This window comes from Caretta caretta, chromosome 7, assembly GCF_965140235.1.
Source record: "Caretta caretta isolate rCarCar2 chromosome 7, rCarCar1.hap1, whole genome shotgun sequence".
NCBI classification, from domain to species: domain Eukaryota; kingdom Metazoa; phylum Chordata; order Testudines; family Cheloniidae; genus Caretta; species Caretta caretta.
Window position 1 is genome coordinate 40,502,379 of NC_134212.1, and position 24,311 is coordinate 40,526,689.

Genomic DNA, 24,311 nt, shown 5'->3' on the forward strand with positions numbered 1-24,311 from the left:
GAGGCAAAAAGCCATCCTTTAAAAACTGGAAGTTAAATCCTAGTGTGGAAAATAGAAAGGAGCATAAACTCTGGCAAATGAAGTGTAAAAATATAATTAGGAAGGCCAAAAAAGAATCTGAAGTACAGCTAGCCAAGGACTCAAAAAAGTAATAGCAAAATTAAGTACATCAGAAGCAGGAAGCCTGCTAAACAACCAGTGGGGCCACTGGACGATCGAGATGCTAAAGAAGCACTCAAGGATGATCAGGCCATTGCAGAGAAACTAAATTAATTCTTTGCATCAGTCTTCACGATTGAGGATGTGAGGGAGATTCCCAAACATGAGCCATTCTTTTTAAGTGACAAATCTGAGAAACTGTCCTACATTGAGGTGTCATTAGAGGAGGTTTTGGAACAAACTGATAAACAAAACAGTCATAAGTCACCAGGACCAGATAGTATTCACCCAAGAGTTCTGAAGGAACTCAAATGTGAAATTGCAGGACTACTAACTGTCATCTGTGACCTATCATTTAAATCAACTTCTATACCAAATGACTGGAGGGTAGCTAATATGACACCAATTTTTAAAAAGGGCTCCAGAGGTGACCCCGGCAATTACAAGCAGTAAGCTGACTTCAGGACCAGGCAAACTGGTTGAAACTATAAAAAAAGCACAACATTGTCAGACACATAGATGAACATAATTTGTTGGAGAATAGTCAACATGTTTTTTGTAAAGGGAAATCATGCCTCATCAATCTACTACAATTCTTTGAGGGGGTCAACAAGCATGTGGACAAGGGGGATCCAGTGGATATAGTGTATTTAGATTTTCAGAAAGCCTTTGACAAGGTCCCTCACTGAAGGCTCTTAAGCAAAATAAGCAGTCAAGGGATAAGACGGAAGGTTCTCTCATGGATTGGTAATTGGCCTGCTAAACCCAGGGTTGTGAGTTCAATCCTTGAGGGGGCCATTTAGGGATCTGGGGCAAAAATTGGGGATTGGTCCTGCTTTGAGCAGTTGGTTGGACTAGATGACCTCCTGACATCCCTTCCAACCCTGATATTCTATGATTCTATGGAAAACAAAGGGTAGGAATAAATGGTCAATTTTCAGAATGGAGAGAGGAAAATAGTGATGTCCCCCAGGGGTCTGTAGTGGGCCCAGTCCTATTTAACACATTCATAAATTATCTGGAAAAAGGAGTAAAGAGGGAGGTGACAAAATTTGCAGATGATACAAAACTACTCAAGATAATTAAGTCTCAGACAGACTGCGAAGAGCTACAAAAGGATCTCACAAAACTGGGTGACTGGGCAACAAAATGGCAGATGAAATTCAATATTGATAAATGCAAAGTAATGCACACTGGAAAACGTAATCCCACCTACACATAAAAAAATGATGAGGTCTAAATTAGCTGTTACCACTCAAGAAAGAGATCTTGGAGTCATTGTGGATAGTTCTCTGAAAACATCCACTCAATGTGCAGCGGCAGTCAAAAAAGCGAACTGAATGCTGGGAATCACTAAGAAAGGGATAGATAATAAGACAGAAAATATCACATTGCCTCTATATAAATCCATGGTACTCCCACATCTCGAATACTGTGTGCAGATGTGGTCGTCCCATCTCAAAAAAGATATACTGGAATTCAGAAAAGGGCAACAAAAATGATCAGGGGTATGGGATGGCTTCCCTCAGAGGAGAGACTAAAAAGACTGGGACTTTTCACCTTGGAAAAGAGTCAACTAAGGGGGGATATGATTGAGGTCTATAAAGTCATGACTGGTGTGGAGAAAGTAAATAAGGAAGTGTTATTTACTCCTTCTCATAACACAAGAACTAGGGGCCACCAAATGAAATTAATAGGCAGCAGGTTTAAAATGAACAAAAGGAAGTATTTTTTCCACACAACACACAGTCAACCTGTGGAACTCCTTGCCAGAGGGTGTTGTGATAGGGTTAAAAAAAGAACTAGATAAATTCATGGAGGATAGGTCCATCAATGACTATTAGCCAGGATGGGCGGGAATGGTGTCCCTAGCCTCTATTTGCCAGAAGCTGGGAATGGGTGACAGGGGATGGATCACTTGATGATTACCTATTCTGTTCATTCCCTCTGGGGTACCTGGCATTGGCCACTGTCAGAAGACAGGATACTGGGCTAGATGGACCTTTGGTCTGACCCAGTATGGCCATTCTTACATTCTTATAAAGTTGCATTTTTCCTTACAAAAAAACAGAACAAACCCCTGTTATCACAACACTGTTCTCCAAATAGCCCCAAGGACTCCAAGAGTAACATGAAACTAATAGCCATGAAGGTGTATTTATGGTGTGTAAAACTTTCTACATCTTCAGTTTTATGGACACACTTTTTATTTAGAGGAACAGCCGTGTTAGTCTGTATTCGCAAAAAGAAAAGGAGTACTTGTGGCACCTTAGAGACTAACCAATTTATTTGAGCATGAGCTTTCGTGAGCCACAGCTCACTTCATCGTGAGCTGTGGCTCACGAAAGCTCATGCTCAAATAAATTGGTTAGTCTCTAAGGTGCCACAAGTACTCCTTTACTTTTTATTTAGCTTTTACCGACTGCTCCTTTAAGTTCTGTATCAAACTGTACAGACACAGCATAAGTTTTAAGGATCGTGGCAGCTGTTTATCAGGAAACCATTCCAGTATCACCCGTGGCCATGGTATCAGCTGGGCCATTCTTCCATGAATTATTTGACAGCTAACATACGATACCAGTGGCTCCCAAACTTTAACAACCTGTGAACCCCTTTCACTAAAATGTCAAGTCTCGCTAATGCCCTCCTAAAAATGAATATTTCCAAGGATTTTCTCCTTTACCTGAGTATAAATTATAAGAGCAGTGATCTTGGAAATATAAAATTTGTTTTTATGACATGCTTATTACACACTATTTATTATTAATTATTATTTATCATTACAGTATTTTTATTACATTATGAAAATGGCAACACTCTTCCAAGATCTCACACTCATAGCTTCAATCACTTTGAATAAGCCTGTTATAAGACCAGGCTTCTATGTTCCATCAGGGAGTATCAGATGTGAAACAGCGTGAAGGTATTTAAGAAGCCAACTCAAAGAGTTCCTTCTACACAAGCATTCAGGTCTTGAGCAGTCCAGGCAAACAACACACATTACAACAAAGCTTAAACTTGTTCTTCATAATAATTTTTAAAACAATACTAGCTGCCTATTTAATTTTAGAAACAGCAAAAAATATCCACCTCCCTTTGCATTTCTTATCAGAAGTCGACATTTAAATCTCCTCAGTGTGATAGATATGCTTGCTTTGATCTGATTAGGTCTTGGAAGTCTAGGGGCTCCGGGCTGCTGGCCCCGTGCTACCCGGGGTCCCTAGGGACAGCTCTGTCTGCCATTAGGGAATTTTTTCCCAAGAACCCCCTGTAACATTTTGCGAACCCGAGTTTGGGAACAGCTGTACTATACTGATCCATTAGCTGTCCCTATTATTTTCAGTCCCAGTAATCTGAAGATCTGCTGCCATATCAGCATTAGCTCATTTTAATATCTCTAAATTAGATGTAGTTCAATTGTGTGTATTTAGGGATGGGGAGCAGCAGTCATGCTTTCAGGAGGCACTGTGCCTCCCGCAGCGATGTTGCCTCTGAAACTTGCCACAGGGCCAAGGCACTTCCACAAGACTCCTAACTCAGTGCTGTGCCCTATTCAAAGATTTTAAGTCCAGAAGGCACCATTGTGCTCATCTAGTAGGTGGTACACCCTAGCCCTGGATATCAGTGAAATCCATGGGCATAAGTTGTTTTTCTAGAGCATCTGGTGTATTCAGTGGCACAATTTTTAGGAAGGAAAGGAAAGCTGTTTGCATTTCAAGCAGTCACTGAGAGACACCATTAGTTGTTTCATACTTAAGGCTGTGTTCAATTTTTCTGTTTAGCTAAAAATTTAATTTAAAAATGACAAATGTGAGATGAATATAATCCAAGCTAGCAATGCAAGCCATATGTCTGTTAAATCTGATAAAATGGCTGGTCATGTTTATGAATCAGCATTTGTTTTTGTAGTTTTATTGCTTTACAGTTATAAATAAAAATTCAGTTTTTGCTGGCATATTGTACTGGGAAAAATTGAGAAAACATCAGAGACTAGCTCTTCAAAGAGTTACTGATTATGATGCAGCACCTGCTCTGCAGCACAAGCTGCCAAATGGCACAGATACATTGTATAATATGTTTAAATTATTTCAATCTGGATTTTAAGAGGTCCATTAACTAGTGACGAAAATACCACCAGATAAACAGTTGCAATCTGTTTTTAATGTACCAGTAATGACTCAGATATACAGAGTATTTTATATTAATTAAAAATGTAACTACACTAACTTCACAGAACACAATATTATTACAGCATAATACCTTTCCAAGACAAATAGCTGTATCCCTCACCATCTGTACAGTACCTCAATCAAGCATAATGAATAATCCCAGACATGTCCTGGAATGTAACTATGTTTATTTCACCAGTTATATCTGGAAATTTTACCATGATGAAGAGAGATGCTTCTTCTAGGGCTGTAATTTGAATTGTGTATTTACATCGCAAGACATTATGAAATAGATTTTGTTAGGAACAATTACAAAAGGCATATAAAAAAAGACAGAAAATATAATGCCACTGTATAAATCCATGGTGTGCCCACACCTTGAATACTGGTCCAGTTCTGGTCTCCTCATCTCAAAAAGTATATAGAGTATCTAGAAAAGATTCAGAAAACATCAACAAAGATGATCAAGGGTATGGGATGGCTTCCATGCGAGGAGAAAGTAAGAAGATTAGGGCTGTTCAGCTTAGAAAAAGAGACGACTAAGGGGATATGATAGAGGTCATGAAGGGTGTGGAAAAAGTGAATTCAGAAGTGTTATTTACCCCCTTTCACATACAAAAACCAAGGGTCACCTGATCAAACTAATAGGCAGCAGGTTTATTACAAATGAGAAGTAATACTTTTTCCACACAATGCATGACTAACTTGTGGAACACATTGCCATGGGATGGTGTGATGGTCAAGACTATAGCTGGGTTCAATAAAACTAGATATGTTTATGAAAGGTAGCTCCATCAATGGCAATTAGCCAAGATGGTCAGGGATGCATCCCCATGCTTGGAAGAAACACAAGCCTCTGACTTTCAGAAGCCTGTAGTGAAAGAGGGCTGAATCATGCTCTAATTCCCCTGTTCTATACACTCCTCCTGAAGCTCTGGTATGGGTCACTGTCAGAGCATACTGGGCAAGATGGACCATTGGTCTGACCCAGTATGGCAGCTCTTATGCTTATAGCCAAAAGGAATGATTAGGACTATTCAGGCCATAGAATTTCACCTAGTAATTCCTGCATCAAGCCTAGCATCTTGTGGTTGAGCTACAGCGTATTGTTCAGAAAGAAATCCAATTTTGATTAAAGATGGCAAGTGATGGAGACTCCTCTGCTTCCCTGTGGTAACTAGAGCTGTGCAAAGTCACATTTTTGTGAAACTTCACTGGAAATCTATCATCCTTGTTTTCATGCCATTTTGTGACCCAGAAATATAATTTTTCATATCAAAATCATGAGAAATTATTAAGATAATGGTAGCACCTAAAAGGGCACATCCCACAGAGAAAGACAGTCCCTGCTGCAAAGGTCAAGGGCAGGGGAAAGGGATAAAACAATTATTGGAATGATAACTAATAAAATGCACACCAGTTTGTTTTGCTCATTTTTTTTACACACTAAATACTCTCCCCACTCTCCCATACTTCAGTATTCTTGGCTTTCTCTTATCCCAGCATCAGTTCTGTCTCCCTGCATCTTATTCCAAATATGCACCTGAGCAGTTCACTCAGGAGATAAATAACTAAAGTAGACAACAATCAGCTAGTTTCTATAGGCATCAATCAAGAAGTGGATGCTCACAAGTGGAAACTACATCAGACTCTCTGCTGCTGCCTCCCTGGACCTCTTCCTAAGGCAGCAAGTCAGGTGGCCTCTCCCACAGTCCCTCTAAGTTCACCCATCTTTCCCATGACCCATGACTCTCAGGGCTCTCCCCTGGAATCCCCCAAGAAACCCACAAACCAAAAGTACCAACTTTTGCCTTCTTTGGGCTTGACCTTTCATTTCCATTACCCAGTTCTTCAATGGAATGTCTCCTGGAGCTTTCTCCCTGGAAGTCCCAAACCTACCCTTTTGTCAGGACTCACCACCAAAGCTTGCTGCACCCCCTAGGGGGTGCTCTGAATCTCTCCTGGCCTCTTGCCAGACTTCTCTACTTCAGGAAGGATCCCTGGACATTCCTCCTTGACTCTCCCAGTCTCTCTAGTCCCAGAGAGTGACTGTTGAGTTCCTCCCTGCAACCCCCTTCTGTTCCACACTTACCTTCTTTAAAGTCTTCAGTTCTCTGCACAGGGAACATGCTTTGTGGGTCTAAATCCCTGCTCCTTTGAACAGAAATGATTTGAAAGCCCTCAAACCTTCAAAATGGCTTCCTAACTCTACCTCCATAATGGAGTATCTTCATAATTTAATAAGTCAGTCAAATCCCATGAAAGGTGTTAGAGATCTCTACCTTTTCAAAGTATTTTTATTATAAAATATTACTTAAAAGAAACGTGTGTGTTTGTGTGTGTGTGTGCCATTAAGTGTATATATATGCCATTAAGTGTAATTTCAATTATAAAAGTCTCAGGAAGTTAGGATGAAAGGGCGAACCAGCCTGGAACTTTGCAGAAGTGTTTTGCCATGTCTTGTGAAAGACCTAGCTTGGGAAGGCCTTTTAGACTCCCATTCTCCTGACATTGTTACTGTGGTGAAGGTTTGATCCTGGGGTGATGTGAAGGGGGACTGTGTTAATCTATTCAAGCTGGTATCAACTGTTTTATGAAGGATTTTGGCTCTTGGCTAAAGACAAATCTGCCAGCACTGGAGGAAAGAGAAGATATGGTCTGGGAAAGATCATCAGTGATTACAGTGACCATGTAGATTTTATCTTTGCTCTTATGTATATGTAACCCCTTTACCAGGTGAAGCCAGCAGCGACCAGGGCCAGGTTCAATATCTAGGGATTCCTCTCTATCAATACAACACCAAACTGGATCGAGCCCCAACCCAGTAACCTGGGAAAATTATAACCCGGGAGCCTCGAGAGGCAATACTTCCCCACTTGCAAGCACAAAGTCTGAGTATAGAAAAGAAACATTTTAATAAAAGGAGGGAAGTAACTCAGCATTAACTTGAGAAAACACTGCAAACAGGGTTCATAAACATAAACCATGAGCAAAAGACCCACTCTCAAGTAACTTGGGCAATGTCTTTTTCCCTTCAGGTTCTTAAGTCCAGCAACCCAAAAGTCCCTTTCACGTGCCCGACCCTTCTCTGCACCCCTCACAGTTGATGTCCTTCATCAGTGCAGACCTAGAGTTCAGAGGCGCATCTGCAGAGTTCATCTCATCCTGGGTGGATGGGGGCAGAGGATAAAGAGGCTTCTTACACACTTCGGTGCTCGAGCACTCGCTCACCGCCCCTCTCTGTGGGGCTCTGATCTGGCCCTCCCTGCCAGCCACTTCCAACACCTCTGCACCAGCTGCCTTACTGGCCAGTTGTCAGGTCTCTCTGCCTCACCAGCCACTTGATCACCAGCCAGCTACCAGTCACCTTCTGCTGCCGCCTGCCTCTCTGCTGCAACCTCTGACATCAGTTTCTTAGTAATTTTCAGCTCTTACCAGACTGGGCAGTAACACAGCCCAGTCTCAAGTGATTTAAGCTCTCTGGTTTCAGCTTTGATTGAACAATTAAAATAGCAAAGAGGCTCCTAATGAAGTCTATTTAGCTCTATTCTTTGAACTTTGGAAGGAACAGGTTAAACTACTCTAGGGAGAACCCTTGGTGAGGGTTTACAGCCTCTTGACTAGGACATCTGTCCCCACCCTTCATACTTTCACAGGGCTCTGGCATTCGAGCCCCTGTCTTAACGAGGTTCTTTCAAATGAGGGTGACCCCCTTATTTGGGACAGATTAAGCACAGTCTGGCTTTCCCGAATTCCTACAATAATTACAATATTGGTAACTGTATTTCACTACCCCTACATTCAGTACTAAGATGATTTGTAACTCAACACCAGACAAAGTTGATCATTTTGACACCGCTCTATCTGCTGAATATGTAAGCAGAGCAGGAGCAACCTGTATTTACATAAACACACCCAAAGTCTCTCCCCCTCCCAACTAGCTATCAGGGAAGCATTCATTCAGACCCTGCTTAAATCTGGCTTTTCCTAAGAGCACACAAAACCCAATGGACAGCGTAATTAATCACTGGTTAGCTCTAGAAACATGCCTCAAAATGAAAACCTGGGGAAGTTTGTATTTTTAACACCAATTCATTTCCCTAAATTCTTTCAACCAAATAGGAGACAAACATGTCTAGGGTATATTTTATTGCTACAAAGTAGTTAACATGATCAAGGCATGTAGTTTTAAGACTATGGTGTCAGGATAGTATAATTTCAGTTTCACAATATTTTTACCTGATGCAAAATGTGTTCTTTTGGGAAAAAGGGGAGAAAAAGTCTCATTCTAGTGTAGCAAGTGTATCTTCCTATTAACTTTATGGACCTGCTAAAGGAAAGGAATTATTTCATTGTTTGAAAAAGATTGACATTGGTTCTTTATTGACTTGGGGAAATTATTTTCTATGGCTGGCTGCTGGGTAGGATTGTTTGAGACTTAAATTAATTGTAGAACATCCTAACAGCCATACACAAAAGGTTATGACTGCTCCATTAGTCAAATTCTATTGCTGTTTATTTTAGACAATATTTAATTTTTCTTGGATTTATTTCATGTTGATCTATTGAAGGTCAAAACCTTGAGGTATATGCAATTTAAAATTATCATTGCTGATAATTCCAACTTGAAAATAGGTAATGACCCATGCAGCAAGTAATTAGTTAAGAATTAAAACCGTGGAAAATCAACCGCAAAATTAGCCACGCCTATTTTATTATGCAGGCACTGATAAGGGCTTCATATTTAAGACTGAGCCAGGATTTCAGTTTTAACAAGACCTTCTAGAGATGAAATAATGACTTGATTTAAGAAAATGAAAAGTGAGAGTATTCTTTTAATGGTCTGTTCATTTTTGACCTTCACTATACACTTTTCTGGACTTTTGCATGATGTTTCTCACCAACTTTTAGAGTCCTTTTACACAAAACATATAACCCACAACTTAAATTCTCACATGTCAAAATCCCCCTCATTTGAGCTACAAACCCTCTTTCTGGAACCTCTGTGATGTTCTTTAAAAATAATGGACAGTTTCTACTTAAAAAAAAAAGTCTTAACAAAGCTGCCATTTCCCAGTATGTTGAAATGCACAAATCAACAGGATCTGGACTATTTACATCTCCCATGATGCACTGTGGTTCAGCCAAACGGTGCATTATGGGAGATGTAGTACAACCAGGAAACCTGGTCTAGAGAGGAAAATGAGGCACGAAGCACTCAAACTACAGCTCCCATGAGGCATCAACTCAGCTTTGGTGAGCACAGACTCATGTTGTACTGACCCAAAACTGAAACATTTCTATTCCATTTGACAAACCAAAATGTTTTGATTTGGGTTAAACTGACCCACAAGAAAATATTGGCTTTGTTGTTCTCAATGGAAAATCAAAACATTTCAGCAAAATCTACTGTCCCACAGAAAACACTGATTTTTGTGGAAATTGTATTTTCCATAACCAAATCCAGTGTATAAGTCATTCTATTCAGTAAGAAACTTTTCTATATTAAAACACACACACACACACACACACATATGTGATTTCCCTTTAATCAATGTTTTGTATGTTCCTTACAGTGAAACCACACACATATAAAAGTAATTTTTTATCCACTGCGTCTCTTTGGCACACAGAACTTGTGTTTGCAAAGCTCCCTATTGATGTGCACAAAAATCGAAGCCCTCTGTAAAATTTGGCCCTGTAATGTTACTTTGGGGAAAATTCTGTAAAAACGTGCATCCCCTTCCTTACAGGGGGATTTAACAGAATTAAGATTAGTGAAGAATTTGGCCTGTAGTTGCTAGTGCAATACAAATGAAAGCAGAACAATGCTTGTGCATAAACCAGAGTAGTTTTTTGAAGCATGAAAAATTGCTGAGGAGTGAAACTAGATAGAGAAAAGTTAAAGGCGATTTTTTCCATTCCCCTCCCCACCACACTCGCGACAAATAGTAAATGACAGTAGAAGGCAATATGCAATGTCGCTACATATGATTTCTTAAACCCAGTGAAAGTCACTAAGTAACATCAGCTTTGAGTAGCATACCAGCTTGATGTCACTATGTATACAAGGTGTTTGGTTCAGAATGCCTGAAGTACAAAAAGTTGTTAGAAAGTAAGTGGAGGGGAGAGTTCTAAGGCTAAATTAGGGGAGACATCAGTTCAACATACTTGAAATCTAACGGATTGTATGGCAATAAATATGTTAGAAGAATGGAATGTTAGCCCACAAAAGGTGACATACAAGTTTATATTCCTCCTATTCCATCCTGTTGCATCTTTTCATAAAAGTCTCTAACTTCTAATCCTTGATTTGTGATTTTTTGTTATACCTGAATAAAATATTAATGACCTATGCCCAACTAATCAACAGATAAATAAGGAATATGGGTGTGAAAGCAAGTCTATATTAAGAAAGATCATATTGTCTGAAACTTCATAGTTCCTCTTGCAAATACTTATCAGTAGAAGATAAGCCCTTAAACCGGGAAAGGTGGGATTTGTTTTGTTTTGTTTTTTTAAGTGTGAGGCTGGATACAGTATGTTGATTTAACATATGAGGACTAGTCCTTAGATAGAGAATCAACGCAGATAAAATAAAAAGTGATCCACAACTTCATTCACTCTTCAAACACCACACTCATTCAGCTACTCAGCACCATTTGAGAACAAACCTTCTTGCAGAGTAGGTGGGTAGTTCAACTTCTAATATTCACCAAGGAACAGAACAATGATGCCTTCTTCTCTCCCATCCAAGTTTGCTCCTATCCTGAGGGACCCAACAATAACCACTACAATGAGCCTGTTGATCTCCTCTCTTTTATACTTTAAAGTTTCTTTAAGCTTTGAGACAAATTATGCTCCAGAATGCACTGCAAATTGGAGGAATAAAGCCTTTCCTAAAGCTTCCCAAACTGCCTCAAGAGATCACACCTCTTGCAACAAATGCTAATCTCACATGATGGTCTCTCACATGCTTTTGCCTTTTACCATCTCCTGGTACGCACATTGTGCCTTTTAAACTTTAAGGAAATGAGATCATCAGGCTCCGCTTCCGAGCAGGGTATGTAAATGAGGTTGGAAGGGTATAGCAGACCATTCCTCCTCAAGTGGAGAAGAGAGCAGGTGGATGGAGCGAAGGTTAGGGAAGGAGCTACCTATAATTTCCTGTAGCTTTAGATAAAATTTTAGTATCCAAACATATGGAAGCTTCTTAAATTGAGTTTCCAGTCATTGTGACATTCACCCATCTCTAATCACTGCCCAATGCTAATTCAATAGTAGCAGCATTGTAGTCTGCAGAAGCATGTGGAGACTTGCACCACTGTAACAGACAATGTAGACACACTCTAGTATTCTGAGGTTTTAGTGGTGCAAATTCTCATACTTTGGAACCTGACCCTAACATCTCCCAGAGAATAAGGCAAGAGTAATTTGTTTTGTGGGCATTAGAGTAAATGTTTAGTGTAGGGTTTTGTTTTGGGTGGAGGGGGTTGTTTCTAATTAAAGGGTTTAATGGTATAGACACTCTAGAAATTAAATAAATAAATATGCCTCTATCCCTGAGTTTTCACAGTCACACAACCTGGTGAGAAGGGATTTAGAGTTACAGATGACGTTGTTTATGGAACCTTACTTTTGAATTCAATCGTCAGGTAATTGTTGCCTTTAAAACGTTAGCCTTGACTTAAAATTTCCTACATTTAAAATGTTCTATGCCTATGACATACTAACATACATTTTACAAAAGTAACTAGTGATTTTTGGGTGCCCAGTCTGAGGTGTTAAAAGGGGCATATTTGTCAGATGCTCAGCATTTTCTGAGAAGCGGGTTCTTTTAAGATGTACTCAAAAAACGTAGGCCATCAAAATCATTATTCGTTTTTAAAAATCTTTGAACATCATGTTTATTTTTTCTTAATAATTGATTTGTTTACAACTTTGAACTGAAGTTTCTTGATCGAGGAGTAGATTTAACTTTTTAGTAAAAATATGGGGATGTGCACAGTGCTTTTAATTATTGACTAGAACAGAAACTATTATAATGCAAACTTCTTATTTCAGTCAGTATGTGTCAATACAGTGTGTGTATTACATAACCACTGTAGAATTGCACATAGAAGAAGAAACAGAAAGGTCTTATTTATACAGGTGGAAGTTATTGAACTGACATTTGAACCAAGTAATTTCCCCTCCAGATAGATGACCCAAGGAGGAGTGGGGAAGGGCAAATGGAAATTCTCTTATTCTAAATCTGTCTCCCATTCACATTTACCATGCGCTTATGCCAAGAGCCTGGAGGACTTTTAGATTAGGCCTCTAGGCATTGCATTCTATGATTTTTTTCCCCAGTGAAGAATGTAGTTAAAACTTTCTGTTGACTTTGCCTTCTTGGAATATTTAATTCATGCATGGCAGGCAGGGAGTTATTCGCTGAGTTTGAAGATTACATTTTTAATTTTTTTCACTTACGCTGGCAAGAACAACCCGCTGCAGATGAAGAGGCAACCAGAATGTAAAGATCACCTTTGGTCCAAGCTAATCCTGTTCTCAAAGCTCTTGTGCTGATTCTGGAGTGTAGCGGGAGAGCTTTCTATTCCCGCATAAGAAACCCAGCTTTCAGAGTGACCTTAAAACTGTTCCCTCTTACTTGTGATTAATAGACCTAGGGCTAGATTCCCTCTAAACTGCTCTCCATGGGAGTATTTCCCCTGGTGCTGCTGCATGCATTCCCCCTGGGATTTGGCCAGCAGAGGGCTGTTGGCTCCATAGGAGCTCTGATGGCAAAATGTTCTGAATCATCATGGGTGGGATTTTGAAAAGCACTTTAACTTGGGAGCACAGTTCACATTGAAAGCCAATGGGACATGTGCTTCTAAGTCCCTTAAATGAGTCTGACAATCCCACTCCACATCCCCCTACTTGTGTTGACTACTCCTTTTCTCAGCATGTTGTCTGCCACTTCAGAGGCACAGCTGACCCAACTGGCAGGCATACATTGGGGTAGAAGAGTTATGATGGCTATTCGCTGCTGCAGCCTCCTCCCACAGCGTACGTTCACCTACTGGAGTTTCTGCAGTGGTCTACAGTACACAAGCTGGCCCTGGGTTCCACTCAGAACTAGCGGGCTTAATTATATTTGGATAATTGCTGTTCTTTATGGCTCATTCAGCACCTCATGTCCAATCTCTGTTGTTCTATTTTCTCACTCTTGCAGGACTTGGCTCTCTGTTTATAACTGTGACAGAACTGTGTAGCTCAGGAGTTTTCCTCTTTCACCAACAGAAGTTGGTCCAATAAAAGATATTACCTCACCACCACCCCCTTGTCTGTATGAAGAACTAGGTATGATACGGGCAAGGAAAATAGGGATTGTGAACCAGGACAGAGCTGTGGTGAGGATGAAGGGGAATGTAGACAAGGCACTGTATCATAATTCTTGGTAGCTCCCAGGCTAATTAGCCACAAGCCCTGCTGCCTGGCGTTACCACACAAGGGGGCTTGTGGAGTCACTGACACCTGTGCAAACAGAATGTAAAATGCTCCCATCTGTGCAAGCAGAGAACTCTGAGTGGGTAGCAAGTTACACCCACTTAGTGATGTAATTGACTACACAAGGTGCAAGGCAGTGGAGAACCAGAGCCAGGGTCTGTCTAAATCCTGGAAGGGATTGCTGACTACACTACAGCTCAATCAAATAAAATCAGAATCACATATTCAACCACAAATATAAGCACAAAAACAATCATGTTCCCATGTCAGTATTAAAAGCAATGGGGTACAGTGTTCCATTTGGGATACTGTAGCACCTGGAAAGTCATATTAGGACTTAAAGGTGTGGGAAGTAGCACTGCTCCTAAAAGTTTCAATCGAAACTAATGAGTTAAATTTCTGAGTGGAAAGAGCCCTACAGTAGAATCTGAATAGAGACAAATACGGAGTCATAAGGTAAGTAGTGTTCAGGGAGACCAAAAGGCAACCACTAAGTCTAATGGTTATTGGCTCAGCTACCTACATATAAACTGGTCAGGTGTTACAATGGGGGAAGGCTTAGAGAGGCTGTGTGTCTAAATGTGTATTCCTTGGAACAGTTAGCTCTGGAGCATGCAAGAGGAGAGGCTATTCCTGACTCTATCCTTAGTAGCATACAAGAGGGATTTCAAGAAGTAGATTTAGTTGAACCCACTTATTAGCAGTGATCACAATATAACAGAGTTCAGCATCCTCAAGGGAGGAATCAGATCAAAAACTAGCACTAGATTCCCCAAGCTATTGGTAATCTGTAAAAGGTCCCCTAAACAGGACTACAGGTTGTTATGGTGGAAACAACAAAGCCTTACAGGACAATGAAAACTCCCATTCAGGAAATGAAACCAGAGGAAACTGTGTTTGCTTTGGAAAGTGCAGTGAGCCTCAGACCCAGGGCCTTCCTACATGGTCTGAATTTAAAGAAGTGACACCTGAAGGACAGCCTCAAGTCCTGGCCTTGATCACAGGGGCAGAAGGGCACATGGAATCTCCTCTCCTGTGCCCCCTGTGCAGGGATCAGTGCCTGAGCTCAGAGACTACCACACCAAAAGAGGCAAAGACGGGGAGAAAGCCTGGCCCCTCCTGCTCCCTCATGCACCTACCTTTGGAGATGGACAGCTGCAAAAGAGACTTCATACTCAAGGAGTGGCAGAGAGCATGTCTATGGTCTATGTGCCGGGGAGCATCAGGGGAGCCTGGGTCTCCCTGTAGCACAACGTTTTCCTGGTTCATTTTTTGGGTGGCTCAGCTGTGCCTAAATAGCACAGTCTTGCCCTAAATGACTAGACCAGTGTCATGGAGACTTTGAGCGGTGCTTCTCTTGCGGCAGAGGATATACCACTGCCACTTAAGCTGGACTGTGACCATATAGACCAACATCCCAAGAGAAATAATGAGTTCAAAATGACTGCCAGTATTTCAGCAAGGAGGCTGGAGGGGAGGGCGCTGTTGATAATATGTAACCATCTTCCCCTGTCCATCACTACATGTAAACTGGAGATGTCTCAGGCATTTTCCAAGCAATCAGCCAAGCCACTCCACCCATCTGGCCACTCCAGCAGTGTGGGACTTGAGGGTATGACACCACCAAAGCCATCTCAAAAGAGACGATGTAGCAAATAAATGCTACTTACGTTAACAGCTCATGGTAATCATTAATACACACTAATTACTTGAACATGATGTACTGTAAAGAATAGCAGTAACTGTGGTATCTGTCATAAAACAGAGACCCTTGTGAAGAAAGTGAATCGATGGACATCTGACATGTCACCGCACAGACTCCCATAATCTTCTTGTAACACTTTTCTTAGGGCAGCTTTTCCTTGAGCAGATATTACACAATTCTATTTACCTCTTATGTCGGTGTGTTTTTAAAGGCTTTTGAATGTGAAAGCCTCCATGGGCTGACTAATGGGGATAGGAAAAAAGGCACAAAGAGTTCTCTCGAGTTATTTTCATTCTGACTCCTAGATGATTTATAAAACTGTGCACACTGTGAGTAGTTGGAAAGCATGTGCCTAAGCTCTAAGGAAGAGCAAAATAACAAAAAGCAAACCATGCCAGAAAAGGGAGACTTTTCCTTAAGTGAAACAGATTCCTTTTTTAATGAATACTTTGTCAGTTTCCCATGTCATTCCCACATCCAGTCTGTCCTAATAGGAATTATAGGTATGGTAATCTCATTAGAACAATTAAAAATTGAAGATTAGCAAACACCGTCCTTAAAGACCCTACATCAATGTAACTTCAGAATCAATCTCTTTATTTATATATAAAATCAACTCCAGCCTTGTCTATTTTTAAAGGACAGTCAATTACCTCTACCACAATTTAGTAGAGAGAAACCAGCATGATTCAAGTCAGCTCCAACAGAGGTCTTATTCTTTAGGGAGATCAGATTGGGTATGGACTTGAATATATTCAGCTTTAAACTCAACCAGGCTGTGGGAGTCTGTGAAGGACTCATCATGCATTCTAGACACACTGTTGCATACAAATGCCAACAAACAGAGCTGCGGCATAGTGATCAGCAGATTTCTTTTGTATCCTAACCAGTCATTTCTTTTCATTTTTTAAACCATACTACAAAAAAGCGAAGTTGAGCAATGCAATTATCTTTTTCTGTGGATTATCCTTCAAATGTTCGTGTATTTTAACTGTAGGGGAGAAAACAATAAGGGCACTGATAGCTTTAAGCAAGAAAAAAAAGCTATACACAAGAGACTTCAAAAGACCAAAACGTCTTGTTTGACTATTTTGATAGATGAGAACTTGCTGTTGCGATTTGTAGTTTGGCTAATTCCCCACCAACGAAGAGAAGAAATTACCTGTACTGAGATTTTTAGAAGCCTCTATGCTGAGAGGCTGTTTCCCACAGAAACAGATTTGTTTTGTTCTTTATTAATCTAGGTTTTAGCAGGCCCAATACCCAACATGGCCAGTCTCCTGTACCATGCTTTTAGATATGACACAGATAAAACATTTGTCACAGTTTCGGCTACAACAGGAAACCTAAAAGATTTCAAAACAAAGGAAGAAAAATGGACCTTCTTATTCACTCACTGGGCATGCTCCACTAACATTTTACATCATGTGATTACTTGTTTCCAAGGCAACAGCTATGCTGCAGAGTACACAATGTCCCATATTTAAGCAAGGGTTTTGTTTATGATCATTGTAAAAATACCCACAAATCTATCATATTAATTTGTGACAATATACTGACACATGTTTACCAATATCTCATTTTTAGCTCATCATGAGCACAGTCTAAGATATTACAAATCTAAGCTTTTTGGTACAGCAGTGACAAGATATTTAATGATAATACCGTTAAAACAGTCACTAAATTATATTGAAATGGAATGGTCTCAGTCTGCTAGAGAACAAGGATGCTGCACAGCTACTGTGCCTGAATTATACCTTTATCTTAATTCCCTACACTTTAGCAAGTAGATTTATTGCATGATGATTGATTTATGTTCAATAACCACAGAGTGACTATGCAAATACCTCTTCTCTGATTAGTCACTGCCTATGGCAAACGTGGCTAGAACACCTTGTCACCCACCTATCCCCAGATATTAAGCACAATATAACAAGGAATTACTCTTACTAGGAGGAGGAGGGCCCTGAGCAGCAGTAGGGTGATGTTGAGAAGACAGGGGTTAACTTGGAAAGGGTGGAAAGGAGGGAAGAATTGGAAAAGACCATGATAACATTCACATTTGTGTGAATTCTGAAGGCTGGGGTTCATAGAAGCTAGAGAAGACAGTTGAGTATGGTAGTAAGTGGAGAGAGCTCCCACTCCATTTCCCTGACTTAATTGACTCCTATGTCTTCAGCCCTGGTGTCAAGTTCAGAATGCAGTTTTTGCACTGTAAGCCCCCAAGCTTTCTAAGTACTCTAGCATAGATTCTGACAGAGTTGTGGTAAGTTCTTTGCTCAGTTACTGCAGGGGCTACGCTATTTTAAATGCATTTGTTTTCCAATCTGTCAATTCTTGTTCTTTGAGCATTACTAATAAAGCCTCATTTCACAGTTAAAACATACCTCAGCAAAGGGACTCCAGTGGTAAGTGGTTCTCTGCCCAGAAACAGTGTCGGCAATTCCATGACCACCTCTTTCTGCCCTGAGAGCAGAAGTGTTCTTAATGAATGCACACAGTGCTTGAGATCTGACAGGCACACTCTATTAGTACCCTGCAGACAGTAAGCAGCACTTTGATGTAACCAGAAGTTGAATGACAGCCAGTGCTGAGTGCAGACAATAGGTGTAATCTGTTGTCATAACTCTACTCAGAAGTTAAGCAGCCACATTCTGTACTAGCTGAAGCTTCTGACGGGTCTGCAAGGTTAACCTATGTATGTGGACTGTGTTGTAGTTTCCCAGCACAGAGGCAACAAAAGTGAGGATGACAGTGGAGAGGGCCACATCTTATTGTAAAGGATGTCATCTGCTGGCCAACTTCAGATGGAAAAAAGGCACATCTGGAATCTAATGCAGTTTGGGAATCTAGGAACATTGATGAGTCTAAGACCTTGACACTGCAAATTGTTTAGACAATAGGTAGGCAAACACCCTCAACTGCAGGAGCAGTTATAGATTCTACCCATTCCTCACACTATTTGTCCCAGCCAATCGGCTTCACCTCCACTTAATCTGGGTTAAGTTTAAACCAGCAGCTTTTCATCAAAGTTGCAGAAATTGGGACAGCATGGAGACTCTGGAAACATCTGCAGGGTCCTGTTGACTTCAGTGGGAAATAGATTGAGCCCTCTAAATCTGAGTCAATCAAAATGAGACTATGGGCCTGATTCTGATCTCACTTTCATGGGTGTAAATCAGGAGAAAAGACTGGAGTTATGTGGGTATAAAATTATTGTGAAGAGAACTGGACTCAGTTGTAATATTCCATGTAACAGGGGAGAGCCTGAGGCTAAAATAACCCTGATTACAGAAAAAGCCCCAACTGAGGGAATCAAGTGATTCCAGTATAAAATACCCAGGAGACTGCAACTGTCTGTAGATACTGCAGGGAGCAGTAAGAAGGCCTCATTAGGGCCCAGGCACCAGCTGAGAGAGCCTGAGGAGAAGGGCAAACTCCAGGCAGGAGGTGCTGGGAAGCAGAAAGACCAACCAACCCTCAGAGAGGAGGGACTGTGCCCAGCTGAAACTGGGATGAAGCTCTGAATTTGTGTTCTATTTTAAAGACTCTTATTTGGACTTCCAGGAAGGAGACACTGAACTTGGGTTAGAGCCTCGTGGGCTTTTGACATGGTCTCCCACAGTATTCTTGCCAGCAAGTTAAAGAAGCATGGGCTGGATGAATGGACTATAAGGTGGATAGAAAGTTGGCTAGATTGTCGGGCTCAACGGGTAGTGATCAATGGCTCCATGTCTAGTTGGCAGTTGGTATCAAGTGGAGTGCCCCAAGGGTCGGTCCTCGGGCCGGTTTTGTTCAATATCTTCATAAATGATCTGGAGGATGGTGTGGATTGCACCCTCAGCAAGTTTGCAGATGACACTAAACTGGGAGGAGAGGTAGATACCCTGGAGGGTAGGGATAGGATACAGAGGGCCCTAGACAAATCAGAGGATTGGGCCAAAAGAAATCTGATAAGGTTCGACAAGGACAAGTGCAGATTACTGCACTTAGGACAGAAGAATCCCATGCACCGCTACAGACTAGGGACCGAATGGCTCGGCAGCAGTTCGGCAGAAAAGGACCTAGGGGTTACAGTGGATGAAAAGCTGGATATGAGTCAACAGTGTGCCCTTGTTGCCAAGAAGGCCAATGACATTTTGGGATGTATATGTAGGGGCATTGCCAGCAGATCGAGGGACGTGATCGTTCCCCTCTATTTGACATTGGTGAGGCCTCATCTGGAGTACTGTGTCCAGTTTTGGGCCCCCACTACAAGAAGGATGTGGAAAAATTGGAAGAGTCCAGCGGAGGGCAACAAAAATGATTAGGGGACTGGAACACATGACTTATGAGGAGAGGCTGAGGGAACTGGGATTTTTTAGTCTGTGGAAGAGAAGAATGAGGGGGGATTTGATAGCTGCTTTCAACTACCTGAAAGGGGGTTCCAAAGAGGATGGATCTAGACTGTTCTCAGTGGTAGCTGATGACAGAACAAGGAGTAATGGTCTCAAGTTGCAGTGGGGGAGGTTTAGGTTGGATATTAGGAAAAACTTTTTCACTTGGAGGGTGGTGAAACACTGGAATGCGGTACCTAGGGAGGTGGTGGAATCTCCTTCCTTAGATATTTTTAAGGTCAGGCTTGACAAAGCCCTGGCTGGGATAATTTAGTTGGGGATTGGTCCTGCTTTGAGCAGGGGGTTGGACTAGATGACCTCCTGAGGTCCCTTCCAACCCTGATATTCTATGACTCAATAAAATGGAGCATCAGGAGGGTATTGTTTGACCTACCTTGGAACTGAATGAGTTCTTACTGGACCTGCAAGAGGGGGCTAACGGGCTGGGTGACTGCAAAGTGACACCTGGCTGTGAGGGGGGACTCAAACAGCTACTCCAGTATGTCCCATTACAATAATTTGAGAAAATTAGCAATAGATTGGCTCTCCTAAACCAAACTATGGCTTGTTTACACAGGGAGTTAGTGTGTAGAGAACTAGGGTGTGAAATTAAAACATACTAGCTATTCTGCACTCTCTCCATGTGGACACACTTCTTGTGCACTGAATTCCCTCAGGTGGTTTAGCTTTATACACTTCCAAAGTGCACAAAGGCACTTTAGGAGTGTCCACAGGGGGACTTAGTACATATCAACTACTGCAGGCTTTTCCCTTGTGTAGGCAAACCCTAAGGTGATCAGAATGTATCAGTGTACTGTATGACAGTGTGACTGGTCTGGCACCTTACTGCCCCTTTCGGGCAGAGGGGAAATGGGGCGTCGGGACCTCGCCATTCCCAAGCTTGCGTGTTCACCTCTCTGGGGGCGACCTGATGTGGCCTAATGGCCTCTGTCCACACAATCACCCCTTAGTCAGGGTAGTGTTCCCTAGTGTCTGGAGTCCATATAAATTGCTCCCAGTGTCAGAGCAGTGCAGTGCAGTGCCTGGGGCATGGGATATGCATCAAAGCGAGAGACTGCGTTCACTTTACGGAAATCAATGCAGAACCTGACTCTTCCGTCCGGCTTGGGAACTAGCACTATTGGGCTCTGCCATTTGCTCCTTGACTCTTCGACTACTCCCAGGGCCAACATCACCTCAAGCTCTTTCTGCATGGTCTCCCACATCTTTCTGGGGAGCAGGCAGTGATTCTCCCTCACTTTGTGGCTGGGGATTGTGGTGATATGATGGCTGGTCTACGTGCTGTTCCCTGGCTGCGCTGACAAGACAGCAGGGAAGGCTGATATCAACTGTCGTACCTGTTCCTGCTGTACCAGGCCAAGCTCTTGGCCTATGGCTGCCGCCCCTGGCTCCGCCGGTTTGCTGGCCAATGGCCCCAGTTGGGGTTCTGGAGGGTATAGGGCGATCATCAGGCCTTTCCGGTCTCTCCAGGCCTTGAGAAGGTTCACATGGTAGACCTGAGTGTCTTTCCTTTGCCCCGACACCCGAACTTTGTAGTCGAGAGGCCTATTCATCTGGTCACCTCGAAGGGGCCTTGCCACTTTGCTAACAGTTTAGATTCAGAGGAGGGTAACAACAAGAGGACATGGTCCCCAGGCTCAAAACTCCTCATCTTCACCCCCTTATTATATTGAGCCTCTTGACTATGTTGGGCCTGCACCAGGTTCTCTCATGCCAAGGCTCCCAACTCTCGAAGCCGCTCCCATAGGTGGAGGATATATTGAATGGATCCTCTGACCTAGGTCTCCTATTCTTCCCATGTTTCTCTCAGGAGATCTAAGATTCCTCAGGTTTCCTCCCATAGAGGAGTTCAAAGGGGGGAAACCCTGTGAAAGCCTGAGGCACCTCTCGCACAGCAAAGAGGAGTGCTGAGAGAAGCTTATCCCAGTGCTGAGGGTCGTCTTCCACTAAGTTTCTCAGCATTGCTTTCAGGGTGCCATTAAATCTCTCTACCAACCCCTCTGTTTGAGGGTGGCAGACTGAGGTCTTAAGGGTGTGGATATTTAACAGATGGCATAGCTCCACCATCAATCTAGAAGTTACGTTAGTCCCTTGGTCCATCAGTATCTCCCGCGGCAGACCAACACGGGCAAAGATCCGCATTGCTCATTGGCAATGACCGGAGCCATGGCGGTTTGTAAAGGTACCGCCTCTGGGTACTGTGTTGCATAATCGACCATGACGAGGATGTACTTGTGGCCCGAGCTGCTCTTTTCCAAGGGCCCCCCCCCCCCAAGTCCAGGCCAATCCTCTTGAAGGGCGTCCCAATCACCGGCAAGGGCACAAGGGTGGCTTTCGGTACCCCTTTCAGGCTGGCCTTCTGGCACTCAGGGCAAGAGGTTCAGTAATCCCGCACCTCTGGATGGATGCCCAGCCAGAAGAATCTCTGGGCCACCTGTTGCAGCGTTTTCTCCCTCTCCAGATGCTGGCCCAAGGTACTGAGTGAACCAAGCGGAGTAAGTTCCTCCAGAACCACTGCAGGACCAACAGTTGGTACAGGTCTTCTTTCGACTGGGGCTCCTGGACCACCCAATAGAGTAAATCATTATGGATCTCAAAATGGGGGCCTTGCTGTCAGTGTTGGGGTGGGTCTTCCTTCCTCCTCTGGATTGCTAAGCAAGACTGTATGAAGAGGACACTCCGAGGATAGGAGAACACAAGGATGAATCAACTAGCCCCATCTTTCTTAGGCGCACTGGTAGTCCTCCGAGGCCACACCTGGGGGAGGACTTGGTGCATGTCTTAGCAAGGTTGCCATCTGCTGGAATAGTTGCTCCCAATGTTGCTGTCGTGGTTTGCTTGTTGTTGGGCAGTCAGCTCCCGAATAGCGGCGGCTGCTGTTCTTGCTGCTGCACCACCTGCAGTTGCTGTTGTGCCACCTGCCGCTGTTGGTTGTCGAACAGCCATTTCAGAAACTTCTCTGGCTCCATCTTGGGTGTCCGAGTCCTTCTTTCAGGCCCTGATCGATGCCCACATTCTCCACCAGTTGTGACTGGCCTAGCACCTTATTGCCCCTTTGGGGCAGAGAGGGAAATGGGGTGTTGGGACCTCGCCACTCCCAAGCTCGCGTGCTTGCCTCTCGGGGGATGGCCCGATGTGGCCTCATGGCCTCTGTCCACACAATCACCCTCAGTCAGGGAAGTGTGCCCTAATGTCCGGAGTCCATATAAAGTGCTCCCAGTGTCAGAGCAGTGCAGTGCAGTGGCCCAAGTCCATATAACCCCCACCTAGCAGCAGGGCCTCTACCGTTTTTGCAGCCCCAAGCAGTGAAAAAACTGTTGCCGCTGAATTGCTGCCGCGGATGGCAGGAGAGAGAGAAGCTGCCACCAAATTGCCACGGCGGCGGAAACTCTGCCGCCCTGACTGCTGCCCCAAGCACCTGCTTGGAATGCTGGTGCCTGGAGCCGGCCCTGCCTAGCAGCCGAGTAGTGCGCCCTAGCGGCCAGAGTCCATATAAGTTGCTTCCAGCATCAGGGCAGTGCAGCCAAATGGCCAGAGTCCATATAAGTGACTCCCTGCATCAGGGCAGTGCGTCCCAATGGCCAGAGTCCATAGATCACCCTTTGCAGGAGGGGTAGAGTGGCCTAGTGGCTGGAGTCCCTATGATTCCCCCCTCGCAAGGGGGTAGAGCAGTCTAGTGGCTGGAGCCATATGATTCACATGCTAGCCCCCCCCACCCCTAGGGGGCAGGTGGCTGGGAGTAGGGGGACCCGGGCCCATCCTCTCCACTGGGTCCCGACCCAGGGCCCTGGTAGTGGCAAGTTCCTCTTGCCACCAGCTCGGCTGGGATCCTCCCCAAACATGCTGAGCCTCACTTCCTACCCTAATCTCTGGGTCCTCCATGTCGAGGGGTCCTCCGGTCTGTTCCCCTGCTGTGACATGCTCCACCAGGGCACATCCTCGCTTGGCTAGCTTCTGGATCCTGGAGCACAGACTGTCCTTCCTCAGAAGCTGGCGGTGTGCCTCCTTCCCCTCCAGCAGTCAGCCCAGACTGACCAGCTCTGCAGGCTTTTATACCTGTTCTCCAGTTGGACCATTCCCAGAAGAGCCTCAGGGGCGTGGCTTCTCTGCTAGGAAGGAAGGGTTAACCCATGCAGTACCAGAGCAGGGCCACTCCATCCCGTCACAGGCAGGTAATAATATCTCCTCTATTAGAGAGTCACTTAGCTACACTCTGTCATTTTCCTATACCAGATTTGGACTGGCTAGAGAGCTTGCTCATACACACCAGATGTGTTCATCATGAAATCCTTTAATGCTCTGCCAGGTATGGCTGAGGTTCGTTTAAATAAGGTATATTACACACAGTGCCACCTTAATGGCTGAACAGTATAATACAATTTAGCATTC

The 24,311-nt window shown here is 43.3% G+C and overlaps 1 protein-coding gene across 1 annotated transcript in view; it reads right to left on the bottom strand.

Annotated features, from left to right (window-relative positions):
- The window catches only part of SLC6A11 (solute carrier family 6 member 11), a 286,531-nt gene extending 268,542 nt beyond the window's left edge, over positions 1-17,989 (bottom strand). Inside the window, exon 1 of the mRNA XM_048858227.2 lies at positions 17,913-17,989. Coding sequence (XP_048714184.1) covers positions 17,913-17,974 — 62 coding nt within the window. The 5' untranslated portion in view covers positions 17,975-17,989. The remainder of the gene's footprint in view (positions 1-17,912) is intronic.
- Between the last annotated feature and the right edge of the window lie 6,322 nt (positions 17,990-24,311).